A 19270-nucleotide genomic window follows, 5' to 3' on the forward strand; every position below is an offset into this window, starting at 1 on the left:
CAAAAGTGGGAGATATACTTTCAAACCCAGCTGAAAGGAGAGTGCTGTATCAGAGTATTAGGGTTAGTTAAAACTTCTGCAGAAAAGCTGTGTTGATAACTTCTTAGCCCTTCTGAAATAAATCCCCCTTTATTGGTAAGTGTCTGATAAGGCACTGTGAAAGTTGTAGTCCAAAACATCTAGAAAATACTTTGCTTTAGTTATTGTGACCCTAAGCCATTTAAGGCTTTGAAAGGTCAACACCAGTACTTTGAACTGGATCGGGAAATAGTCCAGGAAGGCAGTGCTGCTAACTATGACCATATTAACCAGTCCCAGTTAGGAGGCCTAGTTTCAACTAACAGACATTTCTTAAGTGTTTTCAAAGGTAGCACCATGTACATGTGGTAATTCAATCAGGGTGTTATATGAGAATGGATAACGGTTGCTAAGCTATCTCTGTTCTGATAGGGTCGTGGCTTGTATATCTACCTAAGATGATAAAAGCTTTGCCTAGCCACTGAGTCACAGGTGCAAATAATGGGTCTAGAAACACTGCTGGACTGGGAACCCAAATCCTTCAGGGGAATATAGCCTCTTCCAGAATAGACTGAATATCGCAACTGGGCAGTTGAAATAAGTACCAACTAATGGTAGCTCTGTCTTAAACTGTGTCTCTCAGTTCATTGGTTCTTATCCATCCTAGTCACACAACAGTTCAAGACATCCACTGTCTTGCATAAAGTAGATGGAAAGTGGATGTACTTTGGGGAGATAAATAATGGTTTTGGAAAAATAGAAGACCAGAAAAACACAGCTTTAAAGCTGTTTGGTCTTTTAAAAGTTGTATTGATGTATAACAAGAAAAAAGCAGGATAATTTCTTTATTGGGACCAACCAAAAAGTTACAACATAGTCAGCATTTTTATAAGACACTTCTTCAGGCTGGATGTCCTGTTAAACACAAATAATAAAAGGGGAAGACCTTGAGCTTGGTTGAAACACTCCAGTATGGGCCATAGTGTAATTACCAATATGTAGAAAATGTAATTTTAGAATTCAGTCTGAACTTTTGATTCTTATGACTACATGCATAGAATTAGATTGTGGTACATCTGTTGGCAGAGGGTCTATGTTACAAGTTTATAGTGAGTCCCAAAAATTCTGCTACAGCTTCTGACTGACTGCTGATATCCCTTATCCTGTACTAGTGAGTGTTTATGTATATTTGCCTATATGCAGTACATAGCATTTCTTTGACCTGGCTTTCCATTTAATCAAAGTAATTTTATTCTTGTCTTTTGAGGCCCTAGTTATCCCTAATAGTTCTGTGTTGCACCTCACCAGACTACAGCCCTTTTGGCCTGCTTGGGGAACCCATGTCTCAAAGCAGCTCACAGCAGTCTTTGGCATCTTCAACAGAGGCTGCTAGAAGAGTATGCAGGCAAGCTCCCACCTCTCCAACCTTTATCCCTTAGTTGGTTCTTCTACCAACTGAATCATTATTCCTGCACCCTTATTCTTGATCATGGAATTTTCAGAAATCACTGTGCCAGAAAATGGTACCGATGTTGTTAATATTACACTTAATTCATTCTTCTGTTTGAAAAGTAATTTTATTCAATTATTCTGACATACCACTTAATATAAGAATTATACATTCTGAAATGAGGAATGAGAAGGTATGCCATATTTTAAGAATGTTCTGCTGTGAGACCATGTTCAGTTTGTGAAAATAAACCTTATTATCTTGTCATCTTGCTTTTGAGGAAAAAGTAGAATTCTGAAGAATTCCATGTGGCATGCAGTGAAATGACACCCCCAAATCCTTGAATATCTTTTTATAAGGGAAAACATCCTTGTTTAAGCTTAGTCACTAATAATTGACAAAGAGCTGACTCTTCTCTTTGTGTTTTGTAGTTGATGTGACCACAACACTACCCTTGCAAGCTGCACCATCAGTAGTTCCTATGGATCTTCGCTTGGACCATCAGTTCTCCATGCCAGTAGCTGAGCCTACATTACGTGAACAACAGCTCCAGCAGGAACTGCTCGCTCTCAAACAAAAACAGCAAATTCAGAGACAGATCCTCATAGCAGAATTCCAGAGACAACATGAACAGCTCTCCCGTCAGCATGAAGCGCAGTTACATGAACACATAAAGGTGAGCTCTGCAAATTAAATTTGAGTAGCAGATGAAGGTTGCTTTATTCTTAGAACAGAACCTGTAAGCAGTTACTGATTTGTGTTAAACAGTGTTTATGCAGTTGTAGTTGGTCTTTTGGCAGAACAGAAACATTGTATGTATATATGAATATGTGTATATTTGTGTGTTTATTTGCCATGGTATCTCTTCCCTAGTTAGATCATTTGATCTTTGTGTGTGTGTGTCTGTGCTTAAAATAAAATAAAAACTATAATTGATTATTTCCTATATGCTGCAAATTGGAACACTGGCAGATCCAGAATCCTTCTGGCCCATGACCCCTTCAGCTCACGTTTGTGATAGTAGTTTTTTATTATCTATTGTCAGGGCTTTTTTTGTCATAGAACACATTGGAATGGCATTCCAGCACCTTTTTTTAACGGATTTTTCCATGTGATTGTGAATTGCCCTGTCGGGCGTAGCAGGTCGGCAGCAAAAAGCATTAAAATAGTGCCTGCGGGCTGCATGTGTGTCGGCGCTGCTCGGGAGGGCGCTGTTTGGCTCTGGACGCTGCTCAGCTTAGGATCAGTCCTGTGGTCGCACGCTCGGTGCTTACTGCCGGTGGCGACCATTATGTTTATGTGTGTGTAGAGTGACTGACTCCAAGAGGCACCTCTGGCACCTTTTTTTTTTTTTTTTTACAAAAAAAGCACTGTCTATAGTTAAAACCTTCTTGTGAACTCTTGGGCTGATAGCTTTGAGAAGTCTTCTTAGTCTTTGGCAGTTATGGCTGCTGAAGCACGTCTCCCCAAACCTGCAGCCTGTTCCATTTGTCAGAAACTTTCTCCAAGATAGTCAGATGTTCATGATTGGTTTAATTCTTCTTTCAGCACACCACATCTGAGCACCATGAGGAGGTTATGGTAGAATATGGCTTCGGTAGTGCATGTTGTGCTGCTTGTGAAATTGAACAAATCTGAAACTTAGCAGTAGGGTATTCCAAAGTTGAGAGCATTAGCCATTCAATTTCTAAAATAACTGTTGCGTGGATCAAGGTTACTTAAGAATCACAGTCTGCTGTTGGAACCATTTACTTCTGATCAGAGATGTATGAAGATTAAATGGTGAGAAAGAGGCATTCTGCAAACGCACACAGAAACTTAGCTTATTACTGTGTTATATACCTGAGGAATGAACTTCGGCAATGAGTCACAGCGCTGCAAAATATCAGACTACCCTGAATGTTCCACACATTTGGAACTTAAAAAACCATTCTGGAGTGACTCTTAAAAAGCAAAGAAGCAGAAAAGTTTTCATGCTGGCTAGAGGAATCCAGAGGAAGCCCTTCATCCCTTTAATCTGAAAGCCTGATGGAAAGGAGTTAGGGCTTAGGGTATCCCTGATTTGGTCTAGGGAGTTTTTAGTTGTAACATATGTAGGCCTCTATGTGCTTCAAGAGCATGTAACGCAGAGAAAAAAATGGCACAGTTGAATTGAAGTCCTTAAGTGCAACTAGGACTCAGGATATCTGGGTTCTAGTTCTCACTCCCCCATGGAGCTCACTGGGTGACTTCAGGCCAGTCCCAGACTCTCAGGCTAACCTACTTCGCAGGGTGGTTATTGTGAGGATAAGATTGAGAGGAGGGGAATTATGTATGTTGCCTTGATTTCCTTGGAAGAGAAAAAGGTGGAGTATAAATATAAGAAATAAATAGGAATATTTTCCATCTAATTTAATGCAATCAAGAAACAGCTTATATCTGTTGATATAAATAGATGTACAATCATGCTATTGTGTAGTCTTAAGTACTTCTGATTATTTAAATTTTATTGTATTATAAAAATATTTGTACAGCATACTTAAAAATGCATCTAATGCAGAATCATAAAACTTGTATCTTATGCTGCATCTCTTCTCCTCTCTCTCTATTAGGAACTGTAATGGTCTGTTCTAGTTTTATTCTGATATACTTAGGAGATGGCCATTGAAGGTAGAGTTGAAGATTGTGTGCATTTAATTTTCCCATCTTTTTCCTGGCTTAATAGCAGCAACAGGAGATTCTGGCAATGAAGCATCAGCAAGAGCTCTTGGAACACCAGAGAAAGTTAGAACAGCATCGGCAGGAGCAAGAGTTAGAGAAACAGCACAGAGAACAGAAACTACAGCAGCTTAAAAACAAAGAGAAAGGAAAAGAAAGTAAGTAACAGCCAGATAGATGATTTCAGTGATTCATATTACTCATATGTATGTGAATAGTGATAAGGGAAACTTTTATGTAGTTACTTTGTTAAAAAGTACAATATACTAGTTAAGAAACACAGATGAACTTTTTTGTAAGGATAACCTCCAAGAAAAACCTGTGCTAACTTTATTCTAATATCAGTTGTGCCTTTAATCTGAAGAAAATGCATAATTTAAAGAGGAGGGTATAATGTTTCAAGGATAGGCTAGACATGCATATGGTGGGCAAATCGTGAACAGAGCCAGCTGAAGCTGGGGGGCCAGACTAGATGGCCCAGGAGGCCCCTTCTGACTTACTCTGTTTCCATGTTTCTATATTTTAATAGATAATCACATTTGAAAAGTACCTCATTAAACCTGTAGCTCAAATTTATCTAAAAATACTGGTCCATGCTGATTTATCTGAAGTGTGTGCGCGTGCATGCACACACACACACACACACACACACACACACATACATACAATCATTTTATATCGTTTATGAAATAATAGTATGATACGGGGTTGCAACATGAGCACTGATGCTTTTCCATCCTGCCTTTATGATACTTGCATTCCTGTACATGTATATACAGGGGTGGTGTGTGGAACAGAATGCAATTGAATCCTTTAGGTTTCGTAATCCTCTGCAGATGGACTGTATGTCCATAGGGGACTGAGTTATATATGGCCTTGATATTTCTATGTTGCTCATACTGGATACTTCCATGCTGCAACTCTGTATCCTTTTGACACTGGGAATTTGGAAAGCAACCCTGAAAAAAGGGGCAAGTACAAGGGCTGTATTATTTCATTTGATGTCATATAAGTCACTTTTGGAGCTGTTTTGGCTGAAGAGTGTGATATAAATTTGTCAAATAAAGTCAGAATGCCAAGCAAGATGGCGGTTGTGGGTTAAGACTTCTGTCCTGTTCACCCTTATTTGGAAACAAGTCCTGCCAGAACTTATGTTTCAGTAAATATGCTGTAATAAATATGCTGCAACTTCCAGAATATTTTGGAAGCAAAGAGTGTAATTACTGTGCAAAACAGCGTGTGTCTGTGATATGATGTTTGGCTGGAATTCATATCTATTGGTAACTCTAAAAGAGAAGAATATTGCAAAGCTTAAGTAATGTATTTTACATTATTTTAAAAGCAGTTATTTTCTTCTTAATGGTTTTTAACACACTTGGTATCAATTAAACATTAAGACTTCTTAGAAAGACAACAAACATTTAAATGCCACCTGCAAAACTGAGCTGACAGAATTTAAAAAACCCAACACTTTCATTTAACCTTTGTTGTAGAGCTTCTGAATAATTGGAAGAGGGCTGCCACCTTTGGAATAGGCTCTGCCTACAGGGCCAGGAAAGCAGACACAGCGGTTTTGGAATTTAGAATGTGAGGTGCCATTCCTGTGACATCTTTCTGTCACCTTCATGGGAAAGCAAGCTGTAGCAATCACCTGTCTTTCTTGGTTAGGGGATCTTTGCTTTTGCTTAAAAAGGGAGTGTGGAGAGAGAAGATGATGATGTAAAGTGCAACTGTGGCTGCAGAACTGTTTGATACTCTCCCCTAGATGGCAGGTGAGTCTAGCACTTCTTTAGGGAAAAGAAGCTCTGAAAGACTTCTGGTACAGCAAATGCCACCCTAAGGTCTTACAGACAATGAATGGATACTGTCATACAAGTGCTTCCCTGACTTGTACAAGAGCAAGGCGGAAGGTGCTTGGCAACCCCTGGCCAGTCCTCCCTGCTTTCTATATCAGATGGCTGCATATAGATTGGCTTCATGCCAAGGAAAAGGCACAAAGACGGACAGGAACTCATCCTTCCTGCAGAAAAGTAAGGTAATATTTCACTGCTCAAAGATTTTCTTGGCAAAGCATTGCCAGTGGAATGTAGGGATGAGAAACATTTTTCTTCTTCCCTTGGATTGAAGGGAAAAAACCCTTCTTGGGTGGCTAAACCCCTTTTTCACTTGTCTTGCCCTTTGGGAGTTTGGGATACTGCTTTCTTCATGAACCTTCATGAACCCTGAATTCAAGCAATACAGACTCACCTGTACTTGGCAAGTCATTGAAGCTTATGGTACCAAAGAATATTGCAAATGGCTAGTGCACAGGAGTCTAGAAAGGCAGTGATCGGGCCAGCTATAGCCCAATGTCGCAGGTGCTTTTTTTGGTAGCCACTGTACCATGCACCATACTGGCTTCTCCACCAGTGCTCAAATCACCAATACTATGTCAAATCCAGCTTGCTTCCACTGTGAACCCTGTACAGGATCCAGTACCAATCACATATGCAGCAGAACCTGAGATTAATGAGGTATTGCTGGTCTTGGTAACAACTCATAGGCTGACTGATACTTAGTGAATGTTTTTTATTGCCAGAATCACAGATCTCCTGATTTGTGAGGATCTCCAAATGCCATATTCTTAGGATGCTGCTTCTTGAGGTGGAGTGTGTAAAACTTTGTTGTATATGAGCTTCCTAGATAATGATTCTGTTTGCTATTTTTGAATTGGGATGGGCATTTGAGTTTGCACCTACCAGCTTGATACAAATACCATTGGGATGTACTGCACACAAGATATATCAGGAAGATTATTGACAAATCTTAAGGCCTACATTGATTGGTAGCAACATGCATCATTGGTTATGCTTTATTGGTCTCTGTTTGGCCAGGGCTTGTTCTGGCTCTTCTCAGTGCAATTGCAACAAACCACAATACGACCAAGCCAAGAATCTTTGGTGGGGAAAAATGTCACTTCCATTGTTGTCCACACTTCCACTTCTTCAAGCACTTGTTGTGGTATGGGCCATTCAGCCGTTTAACACCACTCATGGGTTTGTGCTTAACCACCACTCCGACCAACATGTTAGCACAGGCCCTAACATGTTATTTAAAAATACTGATTTACACTCCCGGCCACTTCCAGGGATGTCTGCATGGTCAGGGATGGATTCAACATTCTTGTCTTTCCTGGTGTGCCATCCACCTCATTATTGGATGCAGCATTCTTGGTGTACTCTTCACACACATGGGCTATGTGCCTTCATGAAGCCTGTTGTTGGGAAGTTTCTACAGCTAAGCATTAGTTTGGACAGGAGTCTTCCCCCTTCCTGTTCCCTGCATCCATGGGAGGGGCTCTGCCCATTCCCTCAGTTCCTTTTCAACCACTTCCATGCCTAGATTGGGAAGTCCTTCTCTCCTCAACGTAAATAATTTTCAGTGTTTATTGCCCTTTCCCCTCTACCACTTTCTGCTCCTTGGCCCCCTACTCAGCCACCATCTCTCCATGAACTTTGTTTTCACTCTTCACTTGTAGACAGGACGGGATGGGATGAAACAAATCTTCCCTACCCATTTTCTTTCTGAACTTTTGCATCCTTCTACCAGTCCTTCCTTCATTCTCTGCTGTCTGGCTTCTCTTTTTACTGTGATAGCATCAAAGGCACCCTTTAGAAATGATGTCCACTGTGTCTATTGTGTGAGCACCCCACCCCCCTCGACAGACACTCCCTCTGCCTTTCTGTTTGGGCAAGGGCCACATCACTGAATCATACCCGCATTACCAGGTCTTCATAAAGCAGGCATGGAAACATAGGGCTAATCAACTGAGGGCCAGGACCCTGGAAGCTGTATATTCCAAATGTCTGACTGCATGGCCAGGAAAGTGCACAAGTGTGGGGAAAAGGTAGCCACCGCCACCAAGTGGCAGTGCAGATGCCATGAGAGCCCCATCTACTATTGATACCAAGGGGCTAAGAGAGTGCTCAGACCGGAAAGATGGCTCGATCCCAAGAGGGAGCCCCATCTACCATTGATAGCAGGGACCTGGTCAGTCCTGAGAGCACATGGACCATAAAGATGGTTCAGTCCTGACATTCAATAGATGGAGTGTCCCCATCAACACCAACGGCCCAGTAGGTCTCAGAAGAGTGCTTGGACCCATGAGAACATCCATTATTGAGACAGAGGACCTTGTCAACCATCAACCCTGAGACTGCTCAGCACCAAGAGAGCCCCCATCAACCATTGACACCATGGCCCTTGGTCCTGATACACTGTTCACTACTGAGCAGAGCCCCAGTCAACCATGACACCAAGGGCCACTCAGTTTTGAGAGACTGTCCAATACTGAGGCAGAAGCCTTGTTAACCTTTGACGCAAGTGCTATTTGATGCCAAGAGACCATTTGGTACTAAGAGTGCTCAGATTTGAGAGAGCAGTCAACCCAAGAAAGAACCCCTGTCTGCCATTAACACCAAGGCCCAGTCACAAGCCTCTCATCGATCCCAAAGGGGCTTCAGAGAATCCTGCAAGGAAGACTGCAATTTCAGTCTTGAGAAGGCATCCAGGTCTTGGCAAAGATCCAGCAGCCGTCAGGGACATTCATCCCACCTGCAGCTCTATGAAGACACAGTACCAGCCAGACAACACTGATGGTGATCTTTGATGTCACTGTCCTTGAGACGGAGAATGCCCTCTTCATCGTTGGATCTCAAGGACTATGTGTCCAACTCAGACCCAGACACACTATGTCTGCCTTCTTATCTGATGTAGCCATTGCAATGCAGGGTCCAGTGTCTCCATAGGAGGAGTTGGGCAGATTCTCCAAATAGGTCCCATGACTAGTGAAAGCACCCAGAGGAGGAGGAGTGCCATCACTGACTGCCCTTGCCAGCTGCCCCCCCTGCATGCCCACCAATCTTGCTGGACATTTCTCTGTTACTTCCTGGAAGCGATAACATGGAAGCAATAACATGTGATTCCTGGAGATGGAGAGAGGCTGCTGGTTTGTGTTTGATTCTATTCCACTTCTTGATACTGTAAGGTACATGGCCCTGTCCCTGAAGTTGATGTTGGAGATTGATTCACTACTCACCAAAGGGACAGTAGAAACAGTCCTTCATTCCAACTTTTCCTGAGGCTTCAACTCTCATGACGTCAAGGAACTGAAACAAGATGGGGCCCCCAGACCAATCCTAGACTTGAGAGGCATCAGTTGCCTATCACACCAAGCAAGTTCGGCAGTGTCATCCTCCAAATCATGCTACCTCTCCTGCAAGGAGGGGATGGGTTCATCTAGACTGACTTGAAAGATGCCTATTTCCACATTACCATAGACCACCATTCTCAACACTTTGTATACTTTCACTTTGGAGAAGAATCATAGAATAGAATAGTAGAGTTGGAAGAGCCCATGAAGACCGTGGGGTCCAACCCCTTGCTGCTGCAGGACACCAAGTTACACTATCTTACTCAGATGGCTGTCCAGTTTGTTTTTGAATGCCTCTAATGTGGGAGAGCCCACCACCTCTCAAGGCAACTGGTTCCACTGTCGTGGTTCCACTGTCAGTGAGGAAGTTTTTCCTGATGTCCAGACTGAATCTGGTTTGTCGCAACTTGAATTGATTATTCCGTGTCCTACATTCTGGCATCAGCAAGAAGAGATCTTGACCTTCCTCTTTGTGACATCCTTTGAGGTACTTATAGAGGGATATCATGCCCCCCCCCTCAGTCTTCTTAAGGCTGAACATGACCAGTTCTCACAGTCTTTCCTCATAGGTCAGAGTTTCCAAACCTTGCATCATTTTTGTTGCCCTCCACTATACCCTTTCTAATTTTCCTGCATCTTTCTTAACTTGGTGCCCAGAACCGGAAACAGTATTCCAGGTGAGGTCTGACATAAATATGTTACCTCCCAATTTTCCTTTTTTTTTGAATAAGTTTTATTCTAAATAAACCTAACACAAAGAAGAACTAAAAACAACATCAATCATCAGAAACATTGGACCTGCTGGGTCAGCCCCCCACATTTTTTCTTTTTATGTTAAACTATAAACATATTTAAGTCTATGCAAAGTCCCGTTTTTCTAGCCAATAATAAAAAGAGCCCCAAGTTTGATAGAAGTCTGTATCTTCTTTCTCCTTCAGTGACAAAAGTCAGTCTGTCCATTTCTGCACAGTCCAAGATCTTTTTTAGAATCAATTCGTTGGTAGGTGGCTCTTCACTCTTTCAGTGCTGGGCAAATGCAATCCTAGTCGCAGTGATTACATGTAGAGTCAAATACATTGCTTGTTTGCTAACATCATCAGGTATAATGCCTAATAAGAAAACTTCAGGTTTAAATGCTAGGGATTTTTGTAACATTTCCTCAAGCTATTTATGTATTTTAATCCAATACTTTTTCGCCTTGTCACAAGTCCACCACATATGATAGAAGTACCCGGTTTATGTTTACAGTTCCACCATCCATTGACATATTTGGAAACATCTTGGCTAACCTACTTGGTGACGGATATCATCTATAGAACATTTTATATAGGTTTTTTTTATATGAAGTTTCTAGTGTTACTTTAATATTTCTTTCCCACAGCTTTTGCCATTTCTCTAATTCAATATTATATCCAAAGTTTTTTGCCCACGTTATCATAGTTTCCTTAACCTGTTCATCTTCCATTCTCCTATCTAGTAAAAAGTTATATAATCTTTTAATCATTTTCTCATCTGATTTAAGTATCACCTGATCAAATGTTGTTAACTCCTTATAAAAGCCCCACATTTTATAGTCTTTAGCATATCTTGATTGTATCTGCACCTTATGCCACCAAGAAATATTAATTCCTTGTTCTTGTATTTCTTGATTCCATTTCAATCCTCCGTCATTATCCAGAATATCATCATATCTTACAATCGTTTCAAAATTCAATGCATTTGGGTACACAAGAACTTCCATAGGTGAAAGCCATCTTGGTAATTTAATGTACAGTTTTGTCTTTAACTTTTCCCACACCAACATTATGCATGCCATTTTTTATTTTCAGACCATCTCTAAGCTTTTTGTGAAGCCTCATGAGCTTCTTCTGTTGTCTTCTACCCTTTTTCCTCATTTGAGGTGTTTGTAATTGTGCCTTTAGGACCTAATTTTTTAAAAATCCCTGCCTGCCTTTCCCCTCACTTCCTTTCCGACCACTTTGTGACTAGATTGGGAATTGCTTCATTCTCCTCTACCTGAGTATACTGTATTCTCTTTTCTCATTTTCCCCCTTTTTGCCTAGAACAAACCGCTCTCCATCCCTGTCTCTTTGACAACCTGTTTCCACTTTTCTTACAAAGAATCTACACATTTTTTTTTGCCCGCTTTCCTATCCTTTGTACCTCAGCCTTACTCAAGTTGCTCGTTTTTTCCTCCTAACTTCTTTCCATCTTTTCCTATCTTTTGCAGTGGTGTCTTACTTCCACCTTACCCAAATGGAAGAAGGGACACTTTGTGACTCCCTGTCCACCAGCTTCACTGACCAGCTCTCCACTCCCTGCCGATGCTCCCATTCCCTGGAGCTGAGAGAGGCCCCCACTACCATGCCCAGAGGAGAACAGGGAGTTCAGCATACTGTGTTGACACACTGCCACTGGCCCTAGTCCTCTGTGCCTTGAAGGCCACACTTCTGGGAGTCGACCCCAATACTGCTCAGTTCACCTCTACAACACTCCCCAGGCAACCCCACAAGGCTGATGACACTGCTCTTGGAATGCAGCTCATTCCAGAGCACCCCACCACAGCATCCTCAGTGCCACACTCTCCACTTATTGAGTGGGATTGTGTATCTGACTGGTCCTCAGTGTCTTTCCACTCCAGGGATGGGCTCAGCTTCTCTGATGATGATGACCATGAACATTGATACTGAGATGACTGACACTGAGGCACCAAATGCTGTGCACCGACAGCACCAGGACCACCTGCTCCACCTTCGCCCTTCAACATCAGAGAGACATGAATGCTGGTTGTCCATCAGCTGCCATCATGTGATGTCTGGCCAATGCCACACCTCAACTACTGGTTGACCCCAGGCACCTCAATTGATATTATTCCTCTGTACAAGACCAACACCAGCCATTGGTACGGGATCAACAACAGGCCTTGGTATTTGGCCAGTGCTGCTCCCTGGCACTGTTGACATTGTAGTACAGGCAATGGCTAAGCCCATTTCTATCTTCCATCCCAGAAAACTAGATCTCAGACTTGTAGTCAGTGATTTTGCTGTCCTCATTGGAGCTGCTCCTAGATGTGGCTTCCATGGGAGGTGGTTGAGTCGGCTGGAGTCGGGGGTCAGACTAGCTGTCCCAGGAGACCCCTTCTGACTCATTCTGGTTCTGTGTTTCTCACATGACCTCTAGCTTCCATCAGTGAAAAATGTTTGGATGTTTTGAAAAAGGTGAGCCTAAGGAAACTCCTGAATGAAACGTCTTTGAATCTTAATAATCTTGGTAACTATCATGTAGTAGTAAGTATTTCCCTGGTTGGTGCTGCTCAGTATGTTGAAGCAGGTGACAACTGTTGAACTCCTGGATGAAACTAATGTAAGCCAGTCTCAGTCCACCTTCTGACCTAGTTTTGGGGCTGAAACTGCCTTGGTGACTCTAAAATATGTTTACTTGGATGAGACCAGAACAATCAGAGGAAAATCATTTTCTGAATTTTCCAGTGGTTTTTGGTTTTGTCAACAATGGAATGTTACCTACTGAATGGAGAATATGGGATACCAGTTTGGGACACAGTCCTTTTATGATGTTATTCCTGCTTAAAAGACTGATTTCAGAAGTTGGCACTGAGAGACTGCTCTTCTGCCCCATGGTAGTTGTGCTTTCAGGTTATACTTTATCTGTCATAAAGTACAATATCTGTGTAAAACTGTACATAGATGCTGTTTTGAGGTTTGTGTTCACTTAAAGGCACACTAAATTGAATCCAAGTATAATCAAGGATGTCTTAACAAGGTGTACACTAATAGACTAGATGGGAGTTGGTAATGAAATTTCAGTTTAAATAAGACCAAAGTGTCATTGGCTGGTTATTTATTTAACTCATTTATATACCACCCAATAGACAATTTTTATTTATTTATTTATTAAAACATTTTTATGCCACCCCATTCGCCGAAGCCTTGGGGCGGCTTACAACAATAAATTACAATAAATATAAACATTAAAAATCCAAAAAATACAATATTTTCTTTCACGGAGGGTTCCCGGAGAAGGGCCTCTCCCGCTGATCTCAAGGGGCGGCTGGGCATATATGGATGTAAGCGCTCCTTCAGGTAACCAGGACCCAAGCCGTTTAGGGCTTTATAGGTCATTACCAACACCTTGAATTGGGCCCAGACTTCTATGGGAAGTTAACAAAAAGTAAAACTAAAGTTACAATGACACAGACAGCAATAATATTAAAAGAACAAGATCGTAATTGCAACCATAATATAGTTGACCAAAAATGTGGGATTCAGAATGTTTTGGATAAGGATGTAGAACCAGCTTTTCAGGTCAGTGTGCTGATTATGGTATAGTAATTGATTTGTCAACTAGGGTCCTTTATGTAAAAACATGATGTTATCTAGTCCATGAAATCATCTAGCTTAGATGACTGTGAAGGCTGTTCAAATTTTATGTTGACGCTAGTGATATGTAAAGGCTAATGAAATATATGGAAAAAAAGCAGAATTGTAGGAGAAGGTAGGGTTTCTGCTAGTTCTTAGCCAGACTATTTAGACTGCAGTTTTACAAAGAATGGTTGGTCTGAAGTAATGGTCTGAACTTTTCCAGCTATACTAGGTATTCTCATAAATGTTTTTTCCATACTGGCTACTGGCCTGATTTTTATTGTGGTGATTGGTGACTTCAGAGAAGTTATAGTTTTCATCAAACAATAGCATGAAAAATGTGGCTATATGAAGAACAAGCTGCTATAAATACAGTAATCTTTTTATATCTTGTTTCAATTAGTTATTCTGGAATCCAAGGTGTTGATGTAGATCAGAAGTGCATTTATGTTTAAAATGTTGTATTCGTCTCTCATAGGATGAAGGATGTTTTATAAATATTAAAATAAGTCATGAAAAAGCATATACTTTACATGCAGACATCTGAACTGACACTATCAGTTAAAGAATCTCTGATAGCTGGGAAAAATCTGTGCCCAGGAACTTAGATAGCTAGATAGTCCAATGGTCTAATTAAATATAAAGTAAGTGTTATCAGTTCATATATAGGGTGTACTTTTGTTTTAACCTCACTATTTTAATTTGCCTCCCAATAAATTAGCATTCTGCGACCTGCTGTGCTTAAGCTATTTTGTAAGTGGACATGCTCCCCCATGGCAGCCCTTTTGTGATGTTGTCCACAACTTTGCAGATATGCTCACTGGTCTATGAAAGTTTGGGATCCCAAGTATAGTCTTTAGAAAAGATTGTTACCAAACAATTTTCTGTTTTGTTTAAAACTTCCTAAATAGTCCAATCAATGAATATATGTACCATTCTTTCCATAGGCATTGCTTTTGAATATGGAAAGTAGCTGTTCTACATTAGAAATAAAGATACATAGAAATTCATAACACAAGAGATTGAAAAGACTTGCCAATGGCAAGATAGGCACATTTACAGTTTCTTGCAGCAGTATAAGAATCTGTGTACACACTGACAAACTGGTATCTTGTGAAGTAAATAGTGATTAGAAATTACACTGCTGGATATGTAATTCTAGACTTTGAAGTTACATAGCTTTCTTACATGGTAGTTTTTCTGTTTGACAAAACAGATGATTGACTATGAATTGAATGATTACACAGAACTTATTTGACACAGATATTGTGAACAAAAATTCTTTTTGAAAGATATTTTTCTAGACAAATTCTGCACATGAGCCATTCATATCCTCAACCTTTACATGCAGATGTGACTTTAAAAAAACCTGAGTATGTACAAAAGTTCTGTTCTAAATGCCTTTGATTAAGATAAGGCTGGAATAGCTTCTATAACTGCTTTAGCCAAAGCATATTTTTGTGTGTAAAATCATATTCAGCTGCTCCTCCCTTTATAGCAAAGATAAATCTCTGATTAAATTTCCATTTCCAAGCTTTAGTTATAATTGTGTAGCATTCCTTATCACAAGGACAAATCCTTCACTGATAGCTTAAAATGTTGAAAAGAGTTTGATTAAAAGCTTTAGATAACCTTTGTAACTTGAGACCTATTTCATGAACTTAATCTAGTGGGTACTCTTTTCCTTTGGTTGGTATTTCAGGTGCAGTCGCAAGCACAGAAGTAAAAATGAAATTACAAGAGTTTGTCTTAAATAAAAAAAAAGCTTTGGCGCAGAGGAACCTCAACCATTGCATTTCCAATGACCCTCGCTTCTGGTATGGGTAAGTATTCCTACTTGCATCTTTGCTTTCCTTCAATTATTGTATACTGATCATGACACATTGAAGTTACATCTAAGGACTGTAATTACACTGATCCTATGTGTGCCCTTGGAGAATAAGGACTAAAAGAGTAGGATGATCTAAAAATATCCATCCAAAGAGGGTTTTTCTTTGGTAGATTGGAAAATGGCAGGAAATTTGGTAGCAATAGCTTAAAAAATTGCCAAGGAATTACTGACCATAAATAATTCCTAGGAAGCTTTGTAAACACTATACTTTTCCTACATGAAAGGCACCTCTGAAGAGGAAAATGCATGACACCAGCACATGTGAAGGTGGTGCATGCTTGTTCTTTGCATAGTCATCACCAGTTATAATTAGAGAAACATTTCTGGCTTTTTTCCAAAACATCTTCATGTTGGAAAAATGTGTCTGGAACAACTGGAAAGGTGACCTGTTTTAGAGGCCAAAACTAACACCTTGAATCGTGTTTTGAAAGCTTCAGGAAACCTCTAGAAAGCTTGAAGCACTGCTGCAATGTATGTGGAATGGCTTGGGCTTGGTTCCCTGGACTTCAGTCAGCTTTGTTGCAGCCCTGAGTCAAAATTCATGTTGAGAGTGCCAACCTTCACAGGGTGCTCACCAGTAATCGAGCTCCATGAACTGCACAAGCAACGTCCTTCTTCCTGGTGACTGCAACTTCCTGGTGACTCTGGGGGACTGCAACACCTGATGCAGAACAAGGCTGTTTGTATGGGTCTCACCAGGGATGGAGTCCTGCATGACTGCTGCACACGCAGTGTCGCTCTTCAGTGCCACCTGCAGCAGGCTTTGTGCTGCTCCACTTGACGTAAAAGAAGGTGGCTAGTTGTGCGTTTTTTGCTGCATGAACTTTTATGGATTTCTTCTCAGCTTGGCATGCTTTGCAAGATCTGACTGAGTGCAAGAGGAAGTCTGCAAATGCTGAAGGGACAAATTCTGATAAGTTTCATGCTGACACTAGTCTAGAATGGAAAATATTTGATCAAGTTGTTTGTTTTGGAGCTTCATATTCATTTTCAGGCTAGAACAGATAACACAAAAATTCAGTTGTTTCCAGAAAGCTTAAGTGTAAATGCTGAGACTTTAATATTTAAGCCTGGATAGTACTAGGGAAAGTTGAAGGCAGGAGAAGGGGGAGACCAAATATGAAGATGCTTGAAACAGATTCTTGAGTTTGCAAGAATTGAGTAGGCAGTCAAGGAAAGGACATCTCTTCAGAGGGCATTGATTCATAGAATAGCCATAAGTTGGAGACAGTTTGGCAGCTTGTAATGTCACTAATACATGACCTCTTTTATCTTTTCCTTAGGAAAACACAACACAGTTCTCTTGATCAGAGCTCTCCGCCACAAAGTGGTGTATCAGGCACTTACAATCACCCTGTACTAGGGATGTATGATTCCAAAGATGACTTTCCACTCAGAAAAACAGGTAAATCCTACTTTTAATGTTTACATAAAGTAGAAAACATTTTCCTTCTAAAAAGTTATCAAATAAAGCCACCACTCTCTTCCTTTTTGCTAATTCATCTATGCACATGTGTGTGTTGAGGGCAACACATATAAAGTATTAGAAAATTGTTAAAGGAAAACAGCAAAAAACACTGCCAAAGGAGAAGACAAAGCAACAAGACATCAGGGAAAATGGCACTATAAAATAATCAGTGTGAACTACCTCACCCCCCACCTTAGGAAACAACCCTATTTTCAGTGCAGGCTGCACAAAGAACGCTCCCCCAGCAAGGTGTTCAGGTATTGCCATGCCATAAACAAAATGACTGCCTTGTGCACACATTTGCCATACCTTGGGCTGTTAGGGGACATAAAAGAAGGCCTCTGTCTATCAGAATAGTCAGGTAAATATACATGCATCTCATAGATGTGACTTAGGGTCAGTCAAAGATTGTCAGACTATCCTACCTCATGGGTTTGTTATGAGGCTATTGTGAGGATGTTGTGAGGCTACAATATTCCTACTGAGAGTAGAAATATTATGTAAACTGCCTGCAGGATATAAATTTAATACGTAAATATGCATGTTTCTCTCCACTTTCTGATACTTAAAAATTATGAGTTCTTCGTTGTGGTCTCCATGCATCACACATATATGGGTGCTGCGCCTGCACAGTGCCTGTTGCCAGGAAGATTTAACAGCTTTAATGGTTTTGGCAGGAACCATTTTTCGAGTGGTGCAAGGCCTGGTTCGCCCGGGTCCTAAGGAAGATCCGATGCCACCCTCAAAGGCCCGCTGTGACGACTTTGCCAGGCATTTCAGGGAGAAAATCGCTCAGATTCGTCACGAGCTGGACTCCACTAATGAATCAGAGGTCTCTGGGGAGACGCCAATGCTACCGTCTGGTCCAAAATTATTGGAGGAATTTCAATTATTGCGGCCCGATGAGGTGGACAAGGTGCTTGGATGAGTACGTCCCACCACTTGCCTATTGGATCCTTGCCCGTCTTGGTTAATAAATAACTCCAAGCACGGGATTGGGACCTGGATCTTGGAAGTGGTTAACGCTTCTCTGAGGGAGGGTCGAGTGCCTGCCCCTTTAAAGGAGGCGGTAATACGACTGGTCCTGAAGAAAGCGTCACTGGATCCAGAGATGGCCACTAACTATAGACCTGTGGCCAACATCCCGTTTCTGGGCAAGGTGTTGGAGCGAGTGGTGGCGGGACAACTCCAAGCACTCTTGGATGAAACTGATTATCTGGATCCTTTTCAGTCCGGCTTCAGACCCGGGTACAGTACTGAATCTGCCTTGGTCGCCCTGTATGATGACCTGTGCAGGGAGAAGGACAGGGGGAGTGCATCCCTGTTGGTTCTTCTGGACCTCTCGGCGGCTTTTGATACCATCGACCATGGTATCCTTCTGGATAGGCTTGCGGGATTAGGGGTTGGAGGCACTGCTTTGCAGTGGTTCCGCTCCTATCTCAACGGTCGATTCCAGAAGGTAGTGCTGGGGGACCATGTCTCTACGTCATGGCAGTTATGCCATGGAGTACCACAGGGCTCCATTCTATCCCCTCTGCTATTTAACATCTATATGAAACCGCTGGGAGAGGTCATCAGGAGGTGTGGGCTGCGGAATCATCAATACGCTGATGATACCCAGCTCTGCCTCTCGTTTTCCACTAATCCAGGTGAGGCAGTGGCTGTGCTGAACTGGTGCTTGGCCGAGGTAAGGGAATGGATGAGGGCCAATAAACTGAAACTCAGCCCAGACAAGACGGAGGTCCTGTTGGTTGGCTGATCGGGTTTCGGAGAGGGTGGATTTGATCTGGTCCTGAATGGGGTTGCACTCCCTCTTAGGGACAAGGTCCGCAGCTTAGGAGTACTCCTCTACCCGGAGCTTTCTTTGGAAGCTCAGGTGACAGCGGTGGCGAGGAACGCCTTCTTTCAGCTTCGGCTGATTAATCAGCTGCGCCCCTACCTGGAGTACGACTGCCTGGCGACGGTGACAAATGCGCTGGTGACTTCCCGCCTAGACTTCTGTAATGCGCTTTACGTGGGGCTTCCCCTGAAGACAGTCCGAACACTTCAATTGGTGCAAAATAGAGCTGCCAGGTTGCTGACGGGGACGGGGCGTTATGCTCACATGACTCCAGTCCTCCGTCAGCTTCACTGGCTTCCCGTTGAAGTCCGGGCCCAATTCAAGGTGTTAATTATG

The 19270-nt window shown here is 41.8% G+C and overlaps 1 protein-coding gene across 14 annotated transcripts in view; it reads left to right on the plus strand.

The window, feature by feature from the left end:
* The window catches only part of HDAC4 (histone deacetylase 4), a 261456-nt gene that overhangs the window by 103140 nt on the left and 139046 nt on the right, over nucleotides 1-19270 (plus strand). For 13 of the 14 annotated variants that reach the window (XM_044431666.1, XM_044431678.1, XM_044431663.1 and 10 more), the window contains 4 exons: nucleotides 1900-2144; nucleotides 4173-4323; nucleotides 15438-15558; nucleotides 16910-17031. In XM_044431666.1, the coding sequence (XP_044287601.1) occupies nucleotides 1900-2144; nucleotides 4173-4323; nucleotides 15438-15558; nucleotides 16910-17031 (639 nt within the window). Of the gene's footprint in view, nucleotides 1-1326; nucleotides 1424-1899; nucleotides 2145-4172; nucleotides 4324-15437; nucleotides 15559-16909; nucleotides 17032-19270 lie in introns of all 14 variants that reach the window. The other variant, XM_044431677.1, reaches the window with a different exon arrangement.

This window comes from Varanus komodoensis, unplaced genomic scaffold (genome assembly GCF_004798865.1).
Source record: "Varanus komodoensis strain SLA01 unplaced genomic scaffold, ASM479886v1 scaffold23, whole genome shotgun sequence".
In the NCBI taxonomy this organism is placed as follows: domain Eukaryota; kingdom Metazoa; phylum Chordata; class Lepidosauria; order Squamata; family Varanidae; genus Varanus; species Varanus komodoensis.